This window comes from Schistocerca piceifrons, chromosome 2, assembly GCF_021461385.2.
Source record: "Schistocerca piceifrons isolate TAMUIC-IGC-003096 chromosome 2, iqSchPice1.1, whole genome shotgun sequence".
NCBI lineage: Eukaryota > Metazoa > Arthropoda > Insecta > Orthoptera > Acrididae > Schistocerca > Schistocerca piceifrons.
The window spans coordinates 735575416-735589051 of record NC_060139.1 but is presented as its reverse complement, the minus strand read 5'-3'; the positions used below and the strand labels follow the sequence as shown (position 1 = coordinate 735589051).

General features: G+C 43.3%; 1 protein-coding gene across 1 annotated transcript in view; it reads left to right on the top strand.

The window, feature by feature from the left end:
* The window catches only part of LOC124775805 (circadian clock-controlled protein daywake-like), a 73640-nt gene that overhangs the window by 31766 nt on the left and 28238 nt on the right, over positions 1-13636 (top strand). Inside the window, exon 4 of the mRNA XM_047250636.1 lies at positions 7972-8105. Coding sequence (XP_047106592.1) covers positions 7972-8105 — 134 coding nt within the window. The remainder of the gene's footprint in view (positions 1-7971; positions 8106-13636) is intronic.

Here is a 13636-nt window from a genome sequence, read left to right as displayed (position 1 = left end):
CACCGCCTTCCTTGCCCTTGCCCCCACCCTGCAGCGCTCCCAACACCTTCTCCAATCCCATCTTGACTGGTTCACCGCTTGGTGCAACCAGTGGTTGCTCAAGGTCAATCCCTCCAAAACCCAGGCGATCATTGTAGGCAAAACCACCCCTTCCTTTCGCCTCCTTGATTTATATCTCACCATCTATGGCCGTCCCATCGCCCTCACTCCCACCCTTAAGTACCTTGGTGTCACCCTCGACCGTCGCCTCTCCTGGACTCCCCATCTCCGGACAATCCAAGCCAAGGCACGCTCCCGACTCCGTCTCCTCAAGCTCCTTTCCGGCCGTACGTGGGGTCTGGACCCCTCCACCATCCTCCACACCTATAAATCCCTCATCTGCCCTATCCTTTGTTATGCCCATCCGGCCTGGATCTCCACCCCCCTACCTTTTATAAATCCCTCCAAATCCTTGAACGCCATGCTCTCCGCCTCGCCTATCGCATCCGTCTCCCCTCCCCCACGCGGATCCTGTACGATCTCATCCCCTTCCCCCACCTCCTCCTTTTCCTTGAAAGGATACGGATCTTTTACACCTCCCGCAAACTCGATCCTCCTCATCCGCTTGTCTCACCCATCCTCTCACACCCCCGCCCGTTGCCGCGCCTGTATTCCCACATCCCACCCGGTCTCCATCTCTCCACCCTCCTTACCCTCTCCCAAGGTGGCTTCCACCAGCTCCCCCTCCCTGATGATGTCCTCCTTCCCTCCATCTACCCCTCCTATCAAATTTGATCCTCCCCTCCCACTTCCTGTGTCTTTTCCTTTAGGCACCCCCCCACCCTTCCTTTTCCTTTTCCCCCATCCCCTCCCTCCACCCCTCTTCCCCTGGGCTTCCCTTCCCCCTTCCTCCCTTCCCCCTGTCTCCCCTGCGCATGGCATCTGCTCTCCCCTCTCCCTCTCCCACCCCCCTCCACCACTCTTGGCAGGTCCCCGGACTCGTACACGGTTAGTGAACATTCACGCGCCGGAGATCAACGCCTCGTGTTCTGTGTGTGCCATCGTTTTATGCTTAATTGGTTCAGTGTTATTCGTTTTGTGCACCTACATTCACGTGTGACAATCTCCGTTTATATGTCCACCATCTTTTTTCTCTAATTGTCTTCACTGTATCTTTGTGTTTGTCTGCGGCCAAAGAGCGGCGTAGTATGCTGCTGCAGGTTTCAAAAAAAAAAAAAAAAAAAAAAAAAAAAAAAAAAAAAAAAAAAAAAAAAAAAAAAAAAAAAAAAGGACCGCTACCTTTTCCTCGAATACATCCGAACCCTGTACATCGTCCGCAGACTTCATCTTTCTCTCATCCCCTGGTGTCTCCTATCTTCTCTGCCCCTCACCTGTTGCTACACCTTCATCATTGTATCCCACCCTCTCTCCACCTCCACACCCTCTACCTCGTTTACCAACGCAACTTCCAGTGCCTACCCCTCCTGGATGATGATCTTCATCCTGATATCTACTCCCCCCTACCATCTCTAATCCCACCTTCGCCCATCACCCATCTCCAGGGCTTCCCCTAAGCGGTTTTTCCTCCCTCCTATGCCCCCAACCTTTCTGGCGAACCCCTCCTGGCTTACTTTCCCTCTCCCACCCCGCCCGTCTCCTGTCCCTTGGTGCGCCTCACCAGCCCATTTATTCATCCCACCCTTTCCGCACCCCCCCTCCCCCGCTGCCCCCTCCTGTCTCTTCTCTTCCGTCCTCTCAGGGCTCCCCTCCCTCAGAAGGTCCCTCCTGTTTCCTTTTTCATGATTTCAATCTTTGTTGTGTGTGTTATGTCATGTGCAGTGTTTTTAAAGTGCCGTCGTTTTGGTGCTGATTTTAATAATGTGGCATACTTTTATCTCGTGCTTGTGACTCCAATGTGTTTTAAGTGCATGCGCATGGTTAAATGTGCTTTTTATTTTCATGTGGGCCTTTTTAAAATTGTATCTCACAATGAACGTCTGTCAGATGCCGATATTTCAGAAGGTTAACACACCCTGTCTTTTTCAAGGTAATAAACGAAACGTGAGATCGATGTGGTTGGCAACTTAATCCATTGGTGGAGAAGGTTAAGTCAAACCTGAAACGGAAGACAGTGTTTGTCGAAAGATAACATACACCGAAAGCAATAATCGCCCCAACACAATAAAAGAAAACCAACACTAAATGTTGTCGTAGTTGTCATGGACGCCGTCTCTCGTTTCATTTGTGCCTTGGAAATGACAGTGTTTTCATCTGTCGAAATACCGGCGGTTGTCGATGACGTTATCTGACTGCATTCCCGTAAGTTATCTTACTTAGCTTAACAGTATCTACATGCCACATGGACAGGGCAGTAGCCGATACGATACTACAAATGCGAAATGTCATTCATGAGGAGTACCAAGATTTTTATGAAATTTATACTTATGGTGCAAAATCTCAGCAGACAAACAATGTAGGTTGTGTTATTTTCTACCGAAACACTGCGTACCACCTACAATATTCTCTCCTCAAACAAACGTCTCTGTCTTCTCAGCAAAAAAATTTGCCGTTCGCAGAACAGATATTTATTCTAGAACAATCTCACGGAACAAGTTTCTAATCGTATTAGATAGAGTATGCTTCAATTACGCAACATGATACAGCACCTTATATACATCTGCATATCAATTAAGAAGTGGAAGAAAACAAGGTAGTTGGCTAGCAGGCAGAATTTATGTTGTAGGAGCCCCACATGAGAATAATGTTCAATAAAAATATGATCAAACTAGAAAAAGAGCCAATGATCATGTCAAAAAAGCTATCGACGAATTGAAATTAAAAGTTTCGTTAAAAAATTAGACCTTCAAGAGTGGGAAAGTGGGTGGAAGCAATCTAAAATTGGAAGCGCACAGGCAGATATTCCTCGAAAACGTTGATGTATTTAATGTAAAGGAAACAGAAAACAGGCGGCCGGGTGGCCGAGTGGTTCTAGGCGCTACGGTCGCAGGTTCGAATCCTGCCTCGGGCATGGATGTGTGTGATGTCCTTAGGTTAGTTAGGTTTAAGTAGTTCTAAGTTCTAGGGGACTGATGACCTCAGAAGTTAAGTCCCATAGTGCTCAGAGCCATTTTTTTGAAACAGAAAACAAACTTCGCCAATAAGGATGAGATTCAGCTGCGGTAGTTTTCTTAGTCATTTACATCGAATCTGTTTAACTGAGATCCCTTGATGTGAGCGTGATTCTACATTAACGGAGATTTAAATTATGTACTTTTCTACTGGCGTTAGGGCAATCACCAAAAAGATCTACTGATCCTTTTTGTGAAACATGGCCATCTGCTACCTACTGCTGTCGACTATTTGTTTTCCATGGACATTACGAGTGTGTATAGATTATTAGCTTTACTTTTGAGGTAAAGTAAGACATTTATTTAAACAAAACTATAGTAAAGTATGAATAGAATATCTTCTATTAGTTTTTAAGAAACCCTTTAATACGCAGATGATTAGGTGGTAGTATGAAGAAATGCCGATGTAAGTAAATAACTACTAGGAGGGCTGTTCGGAAAGTATGATACGATCGGTCGCGAAATGGAAACCACTGTGAAAATTAAAAACTTTTTGTTTGAAACAGCTCGTTGTCTGTGCCAAAATATTGTCTCTATAGCCGGCAGATCATGTGAGCAGAGATGAAACGCAGGAGGAGCCAATTACCGACTGTATAATGGGCTATCAAACACTTGCTATCAAAACGCTGCAGCAGCATCTTCATTGCCCCTGCAGAGAGCGTCATTGAACTATAATGAAGAAGGAAACACATGACAGTTACGATGCGTGGCGTGGACTACATGACATCAGGCGAAATCTCTCATCAGGCCCTCAAAATTGGCGGGAGGCGCTACTTATCTAGGCATCTTTACGTTCCCACAGTGCTCTCACAACTGAAAACTGTGGCGTGACGCGATCGACTAGAGACACCGCCCAACACATCTGTGCAAAGCTTCATCGGATTTTCACTGTTGTTTCCATTTCGCACCCAATCGGACCTTATCTTCCGAATAGCTCTCATACAGGCTTTGATTTTAGAGTTGTAGCCGGTTCATCATGAACAAAGCATGGCAAGCTATAAGGTTTTCCAAGTATATCTAATATCCATAACTTCTTGAGTATGAGAAGATACACTGGTATGTATAAGCTAGCGTAACTTTTACTTTTTGAGAGGTAATTGAACCAAATTTTGTACATGCTTTCATTATGGTATTGGCAATAATCCGGATTTTTTTAGATTTTTTGATTTTTTTTGTGAAATAATTTGAACAGGACGTTGCTGGATTCAAGAACACGTACTATCAGATAAGGAACATTTTCTCAAAGTTTATTTATCTCCTTCAAAATATTGTAAGTGTTCTTAGTAATTGATAAACAGATCTGTGTACCAGTTTAAAAAATCAGTCTTGGAACACTCGCAACATTTTTTTTTTAAATTTATATGTATGATACTAAGCAATTTTTATTTCGCAAAAAATTTAAATAAATCTGACAGTAATGAACTTTGAAAAATTTTGTACCACAGGATTTGTATTACATTATGCAGAAAGTCAGAAGCAAATTTCACCTCTGCAATGGTCCAATAGAAAATGTTCCTTACACATTGAAAAATGAACGTTGCGAGAAATGGAGGAAAAAGATTTTTGTTAGTATCGTGCCAGAAACAAGTACACAAAAGTTTATTTAACGGGAATCCACAGCTAAAAGCTTCATTTTGAATATAACTACCGTTGCATCTGTTTGTTTACTTTATTTCGATAACACGACCGATTTCGTAACCTTAGTGACATCATCAGGTGAAGTCAATTATAATGTGATGCAGGAGTGCGTTTGATATTAAACCTTTCGCCCAATTTCTAGAATTTTATTTCAGTCTACAAATCATGTCGCACCCCACGATAAACTAATGTAGAATGGAGTCAGTAGTTGGAACCATGTTCTAGTGGATCGTTGTAATTGACTTGACTTGATGATGTAACTAACGTTACGAAACCGGTCTTGCTTTTGAAATAAAGTAACTACACAGATACAGCGGTGGTTTTATTCATGAAAAACAAGCACATTAATGTCGATGATAACCATACATATGGTCTTTTCGGACTTTATGTAGCTCTTTTCTTCTGCAGTGCCATTTTGGCAATATCTTTCATCGACCGTCAGAGCTAGCAATACGCACACCATCGAACTTCTTCAATAGGTTTTCAGTGGGGGAAACCTGTATCAGATACTAGTCTCGTAATCGTCTTGATTCTTATAGTCTTACCATCATTGAACATCAAAGATGAGCAAAATTTTGTTTTTGCGCATCTCTTCTAAATGATGTTATTAAAGGTTTCTTTTGGGCTTTGTGTTCCACCTGAGGCGCATATCTTCAATAAGTCGTAATTAATCACGTCGTAAATAGGCTGACAGCCTTCTTTAGTCTACGTATGTCTTCTCTAATGGCAGGAAATAATAAAACATCGCAAACAAGGCCAGAGTCGTGTAGAAAACAGGGGCTTGGTACTGCGCGTTGGTAGAAACAAGATGGCTTCTACATCATTCTAGCAGAATGAAATTCTGAGGATTAGAGACAATATTTTCATCATGCTACCGACAAACGTTTTTGACCAATTTTACATACATCCCCCCTTACGGTGAGATTCCGATTGGACTTGTGATCATTGTTTTTATAATTTAATTTTACATCAAAATGCATTACGTAACCCGGGGAAGGATCTCCATTTTTATTTGCAAGAAGAAGTTATACGAACGCTTACCGTCAGTGATTCATGCAACGTGCCGTTCTCGAATGGAAGGGGCGACAGTGGAACCTGAAGTACCCTCCGTCACACATACATCAAAGAGGCTTACGTACACAGCTATAGATCTAATGTGAATATTAACTTCCTAGATCATTTAGAATTTGTCGATGTTCTTTCTTTTTGGCGTAACTTTTCGGGAGCCCTGTGTGTCCAGTAGTCCCAGTTCTGCTTCTTTATTTATTTAAGAGAGTTAAGGGTCTTTTTACTTTGATCAAAACACCAAACATTAACAGGGCCGTTGCAGCTTAAGAAAAGTGTGAAAAAATTATAATGAGGAAATGAAGTAATTAATTGGTGGGCTGTACATTAGCCAGAAGCTGAGAGTTAACACCTCGTCTTGCAGTTCTCTACATGCACATATAAAAGGTGACGTTAGCAGGCTCTACACAGACGACCGTAGCGTAGGCAACACTCTTTCGCTGTGCACTCTGGGATGATAATGCCACTGAAACAGAGGATGACACGCGTAAAGCTGAAACACTAAACACCTTTTTCCAAAGCTGTTTCATAGAGGAAGACCGCACTGCAGTTCCTTCTTTAAATCCTCGCACGAACGAAAAAATGGCTGACATCGAAATAAGTGTCCAAGGAATAGAAAAGCAACTGAAATCACTCAACCGAGGAAAGTCCACTGGGCCTGACGGGATACCAATTCGATTCTACACAGAGCACGCGCAAGAACTTACCCCATTCTAACAGCCGTGTACCGCAAGTCTCTAGAGAAACAGAAGGTTCCAAATGATTGGAAAAGAGCACAGGTAGTTCCAGTTTTCAAGAAGGGTCGTCGAGCAGATGCGCAAAAATATAGGCCTATATCTCTGACATCGATCTGGTGTAGAATTTTAGAACATATTTTTTGCTAGCGTATCATGTAATTTCTGGAAACCCAGAATCTACTCTGCATGAATCAACATGGATTCCGGAAACAGTGATCGTGTGAGACCCAACTCGCCTTATTTGTTCATGAGACCCAGAAAATATTAGATACTGGTTCCCAGGTAGATGCCATTTTCCTTGACTTCCGGAAAGCGTTCGATACAGTTCCGCACTGTCGCCTGATAAACAAAGTAAGAGCCTACGGAATATCAGACCAGCTGTGTGGCTGAATTGAAGAGTTTTTAGCAGACAGAACACAGCATGTTGATCTCAATGGAGAGACGTCTACAGACGTTAAAGTAACCTTTGGCGTGCCACAGGGGAGTGTTATGGGACCATTGCTTTTCACAATATATATAAATGACCTAGTAGATAGTGTCGGAAGTTCCATGCGGCATTTCGCGGGTGATGCTATAGTATACAGAGAAGTTACAGCATTAGAAAATTGCAGCGAATTGCAGGAAGATCTGCAGTGGATACGCACTTGGTGCAGGGAGTGGCAACTGATACTTAACATGGACAAATTTAGTGTACTGCGAGTACATAGAAAGGCGGATCCTTTATTGTATGATTATATGATAGCGGAACAAACACTGGTAGCAGTTACTTCTGTAAAATATCTGGGAGTATGCGTACGGAACGATTTGAAGTGGAATGATCATATAAAATTAACTGTTGGTAAGGCGGGTGCCAAGTTGAGATTCATTGGGAGAGTCCTCAGAAAATGTAGTCCATCAACAAAGGAGGTGGCTTACAAAGCACTCGTTCGACCTATACTCGAGTGTTGCTCATCAGTGTGGGATCCGTACCAGGTCGGGTTGACAGAGGAGATAGAGAAGATCCAAAGAAGATCGGCGCGTTTCGTCACAGGGTTATTTGGTAAGCGTGATAGCGTTACGGAGATGTTTAGCAAACTCAAGTGGCAGACTCTGCAAGAGAGGCACTCTGCATCGCGGTGTAGCTTGCTGTCCAGGTTTCGAGAGGGTGCGTTTCTGGATGAGGTATCGAAGATATTGCTTCCCCCTACTTATACCTCCCGAGGAGATCACGAATGTAAAATTAGAGAGATTCGAGCGCTCACGGAGGCTTTCCGGCAGTCGTTATTCCCGCGAGTGGAACAGGAAAGGGAGGTAATGACAGTGTCACGTAAAGTGCCCTCCGCCACACATCGTTGGGTGGCGTGCAGAGTATAAATGTAGATGTAGATGTACACTTCTTTACAGCTGGCGGACCGAACCTGACCAGCAGCACCATGTCGTTGCAGGGTGGACCTGAACAAGGACCGGGCGAGGTTCAAGCTGCGCCTGCCGAGGCTCGAGATGACCAGCGACTACAAGATCGACGGCCGCATCCTGCTGATGCCCATCACCGGCAAGGGGCACTGCGAGGGAAACTTCAGTAAGTACCCCTCCGACAGTTGTACTTTCTGCGTGTTGGAAAAGCTGCATGGACAGTTTATCCAACTTCATTAAAAGCCTACTGGGTGCACTGCCACATCGTCTTGTAATATCTTAAACGGTTAAAGTACTAAAATATTCGACGCTCCAGACGTGTTGCAGCGGCCTTCAGAAGGCCATAGAATCAATTATTTTATAATATGATGTGGCAGTACATCGAGAGAGATTTAAATTAAACGAAGCTCGCCGCGGAAGTCTATGTTTGTTAGTCCTTCAACCTCCAGTCTCTCTGATAGAGACCTGATGATTGACATAGTAACTAATTTCTTCTTAGCGGGATGTGAGCACGTGGTCAGATTGCAAAATCTTGTTCGCTTGCGTAGGCTATGCTTGTGGAAACTAAAGCTCCAAGAGACACAAGCCTGGCTTTCAATTCTCTGGGACCATGCAGTTGGCACTTCAATTTGAAGCCAGGACGGAGGCGTAGAGCTAGTACGTGAAAGTACCGAGCAATGAAGCACACTGGAGTCGCATTCGAGAGGGCAGTGGCAGTGGCCATGCACATTTATGTTTTCCATGATTTTCCTAAATTGTTTAAGGTAAATGCTGTGTTGATTCCTTGGAAAGAGCACGACCGATATTCTTCTCTTTCCTTCCAAATTTGAGCTTGTGCTTTGTCTGCAGTGGCCTAATCGTTGACTTTGTTTCATTTTTCCTCCTAAGTGATCGAAGATTTCAGAAACGTTTTTATTATTCTACCCATCTCTCCTAGTAACATGTCAGTCGAGTGTCTTTCAGAACTAGTATACTCTGATGTTAAGTAACACAGTATTTGATCTTCCTCAAGCTAGTTTGTCCTGCCTGCTGGTGAAGCGTCCAGCTTCCTGCCACGACCTTTCCTTGGCATCTAAGCACTGTGTAGCTTTTCCACTCACGCGAGTTCATTTAACGTTAAATCCGCAAGACTGCTGTATCTGAAGCGGCAAGGCCAATTTTTATTTTTTTTTATTTTTGGTCACTGGGGACATTACTATGAATTACTTCATTATGTACATATTGGTCATCTCATCAGTAAACATTCTCTTACTTCTTCAAATTTTATGTCTCCCGCTAAGAGTGTAAGACGATCTATGTATTTGACTAACTTGGTCTGACAAGAAGGGATGCATTACAATTTCTGCTGAAATACTTGCGATGTGACAACCTGGGCTTTCTGCGCTTACATCGGCGAACTGAATCTCGCGAATAGAGCTTCACCAAGCTGAGGAGCCAACATTTAAATTTGGCGCTTTACTACGACAATAAGTGTTTAGCGTTCAGAGTACCCTCCGTTTCAGATTATTGTTTATCGGAGAAATGAAGTCAGTTCACATGTCTGTAAGGAGCGATTCTCTCATACGACCCAAATAAACCAAGATAGTCACTATATGTGCTCTTTAAGGATTCATAGTATACTTTGTGCCGTAATAACGGCCTTGATACGCCTGGGCAGTGAGTCAAACAGAGCTTGGATGGCGTGTACAGGTACAGCTGCCCATGCAGCTTCAACACGATACCACAGTTCATCAAGAGTAGTGACTGGCGTATTGTGACGAGCCAGTTGCTCGGCCACCATTGACCAGACGTTTTCAATTGGTTAGAAATCTGGAGAATGTGCTGGCCAGGGCAGCAGTCGAACATTTTCTGTATCCAGAAAGGCCCGTACAGGACCTGCAACATGCGGTCGTGCATTATCCTGTTGAAATGTGGGGTTTCCTGGGATCGAACGAAGGGTGGAACCACGGGTCGTAACACATCTGAAATGTAATGTCCACTGATCAAAGTGTCATCAATGCGAACAAAAGGTGACCGAGACGTGTAACCAATGGCACCCCATACCATCACGCCGGCTGATACGGCAGTATGGCGATGACGAATACACGTTTCTAATGTGCGTTCACCGCAGTGTCGCTAAACACGGATGCGACCATCATGATGCTGTAAACAGAACCTGGATTCATCCGAAAAAACGACGTTTTGGCATTCGTGCACCCAGGTTCGTTGTTGAGTGCACCATCGCAGGCACTCCTGTGATCGAGCGTCAAGGGTAACCGCAGCCATGGTCTCCGAGCTGATAGCCCATGCTGCTGCAAACGTCGTCGAACTGTTCGTGCAGATGGTTGTTGTCTTGCAAACGTCCCCATCTGTTGACTCAGGGATCGAGACGCTGCACGATCCGTTACTGCCAAGCGGATAGGAAGCCTGTCATCCCGACTGCTAGTGATACGAGGGCGTTGGGATCCAGCACGGCGTTCCATTTTACCCTTCTGAACCCACCGATTCCATATTCTGCTAACAGTAATTGGATCTCGACAAACGCGAGCAGCAATGTCGCGATACGATAAACACAATCGAGGCAAGCTACAATCCGACCTTTATCAAAGTCGGAAACGTGATGGTATGCATTTCTCCTCCTTACACATCACAAGGACGTTTCACCAGGCATCGCCGGTCAACTGCTGTTTGTGTATGAGAAATCGGTTGGAAACTTTCCTCATGTCCGCACTTTGTAGGTGTCGCCACCGGCTCCAACCTTGTGTGAACGCTCTGAAAAACTGATCGTTTGCATATTACAGCATCTTCTTCCTGTCGGTTAAATTTCGCGTCTGTAGCACGTCATCTTCGTGGTGTAGCAATTTTAATGGCCATTAGTGTAATTTTATTTGCTTGTTTTTACACGTCTTAAGGACTGGGAAAACTTTTATTAAATTTTATTCATGCCTCTTTCACGTCATTTATGTTTCAAAGCACCCTCAGCAGCCTGTGCAATAACGTATACATATAGTTAAATGAAACGTAATTCTGTAACACTATTTGCAACTTCGGGGACATTGCGCCATGTGGCAGGCAACCCTGATGACATCGCTGCCTGAGGGGTAGACGACACGTGAAAATCCGCCAGCGACAGCAGCAATGAACAAAAACCCGCTCCCTGGCTCTCTCCTAACTCATCATGGGATATGTCGTCTGGAATGAAATTTAGAGCTCCTACAAAAGTAGCGAAGATGCGGTACTTGAACACTACATAAAGTGTAAAGCATTGCAATCACGAAATATAAATTAGTGACGAAATTTGTGTCTCATTCATCTTTACCGACTGCCAACTTCTTATTTCCATTTCTATGAGCTCCACTTAATCTTTTCCCTGTCATTTAAGAAGACTATAACTTCTGATAATTTCGTAAAAGCAGATGGAAGACTGTAATGAGTTAATGCAATTATGGCCCATTATCTCACAAACGTCTTGCAGTGCATACTGTCTTGTCGACTCAAACTGAACAGTAGTTAACGAAGAAATATTCTGAACGTTGTAGTTCTTGTACTACGAAAGTAAAATCTGTTTATTTTACCTATATCTCTTGTTATGCAATTCTCCTCTTCGTTATTCTGCTACGTATTGTGGAATGCGGACTGCACGATTGTGAAGCTGAAGAGACGTTCTGCTGCAGTAGCAAGTTATTGATCTGGTAACATGTGTTAAACGAAATCACGCGTATCCGAACAGAGGATAAAACAATGCTCAACCGTCACTTTTTCTGACCTTTATTAGACATTAAAGGCCTTCCAAATGTAGAGAATGTCGTTTTTTCATCAGCGTTAATTACTGTTTAGTTTATAAACGATGTTTGATGTAAAGGTAACAGAAATTAATAAAATTTAGAAGAACAAAGTAGAAATTTTCCAATATATGTTTACAACCTAAAACAGAGTAATTACGAAAACTAATCAGGTGTACGTTTCAAATTTACTAGCTATAGATTAAGAGTATCAAGAGACTAAGATGAGTGATAGGGAGAGGTAATCATGTGTAACTGTCCTAAATGAATTATCTGAAAATTATCTTGAGCAGCAAAGCAGAGAACTGACTCGCGACTCGTAGTCATCAATAGGCCCAAATTTTTTGACTCAGTTATCATAGAAAAAGCAATCAGTGATGAAAAAGCCATTACAGCATCACTTAACAAGGTTGTAAATAAGAATGTAAAGGAAGGTAGGAAGAGATCTCTACTTACCAAGAGCAAAGAAAAATAGATTTCAGATTACCTGAGTGGTCAATACGAAAATTTCATCTCCAACGCTGAGAATGTTAAGCATCAATGGACAAAATTTGCGAGAATTGTGCAACACACTATAGGCAGATATGTACCTAGCAAAGCTGTAAGCGAATGGATAGACCAAGAGTGGTTCGACAGCCGTACTACAACGCTGCTACGAAATCAGAGATTCACTGCAGATTTAAACGCAGCAAATCTCAGCAACAAACAAATACTGAACGAAGTCAATATTTACGTAAAGGGAGCGACACATAAAGTGTTAAGCGAATTCGAAAGTAAAATTCCGTCTAACGACTTGACAAGAAGTTCTGAACTTATGTTAAATCAGTAAACGGATCAAACCAATTTATTCACACTCTCTGTGACCATACTTTCATCGAAACGAAGGATGGCAAACAGAGGGCCAAAATACTGGACATCTTTTTCCAAAGCGGTTTCACTGAGAAAGACAATGCTGTTGTTTCCGCTTTACATGGTCGCACCGGCGTCAAATGACAGATATCACGAAGAGTGACCACGAGTTAGAAAAACAACTGAAACAGTTCAACAGAGAAAAGGCCAAGTATTCTACATAGTGTATGGGAAGGAACATTCTTCTCTTTTAGCAGCTGTGTACCGCAGGTCGCTGGAGGAGCAAAGCGTTCCTAATTATTGGAAAAAAACCTCAGCTCATTGCCGTTTTCAAGAAGCGTCGTGAAAATCTCCCCTGTGGAAATCAACATGGGCGCCAAAAAGAACGATTGTGTGAAACATTGTTCGTCTACGAGACCCAGAAAGCAGTAGATGCCAGCGTCGTCATTGATGCCGTGTTTTTGGCTTCCGGAAGCGGTTCGATTCTGTTTCTCATTGCCGGCTAATGAACAAAATCCTAACGTACGGAATATCAGAACATCTGTGTGAGCGAATTGAATCTATACCAAAGAGAACACAGCATTTTGTTCTCAACGGAGGGAAATCTACAGACGCAAAAATAACTCAGAGATACTCCATGGGAGTGCTATAGTTCTATTACTTTTAAACGTTACACAAGTAAACGACCTAGCGGATAACGTCGGAAGCCGCATGAGGCCTTTAGTGGATGATGTTACATACAAACAAGTCTCAACGCTAGAAAACTGTAGCGAAATGCAGGAAGACCTACAGAGAATCGACTTTTGGTGGAGGGAGTGGCAGTTGACTTTCAACATAAACTAATGTAATGTACTGCACACAAACAGGCAGAAAGACGCACTGAAGTATGACTACACGACTGGAGAACAATTACTCCAATGTCACATCCATACAATATCTAAGAGTAAGCGATTTAAAGTGGAGCGACCACATAAAACTGATAGCAGGTAAGGTATATGCCAGACTAAGGTTCATCTACCCCTATATCAATATTCCGCAAGCCACATGACAGTGTGTGACATCGGGTACTTCTGGTACCACTTTCTCA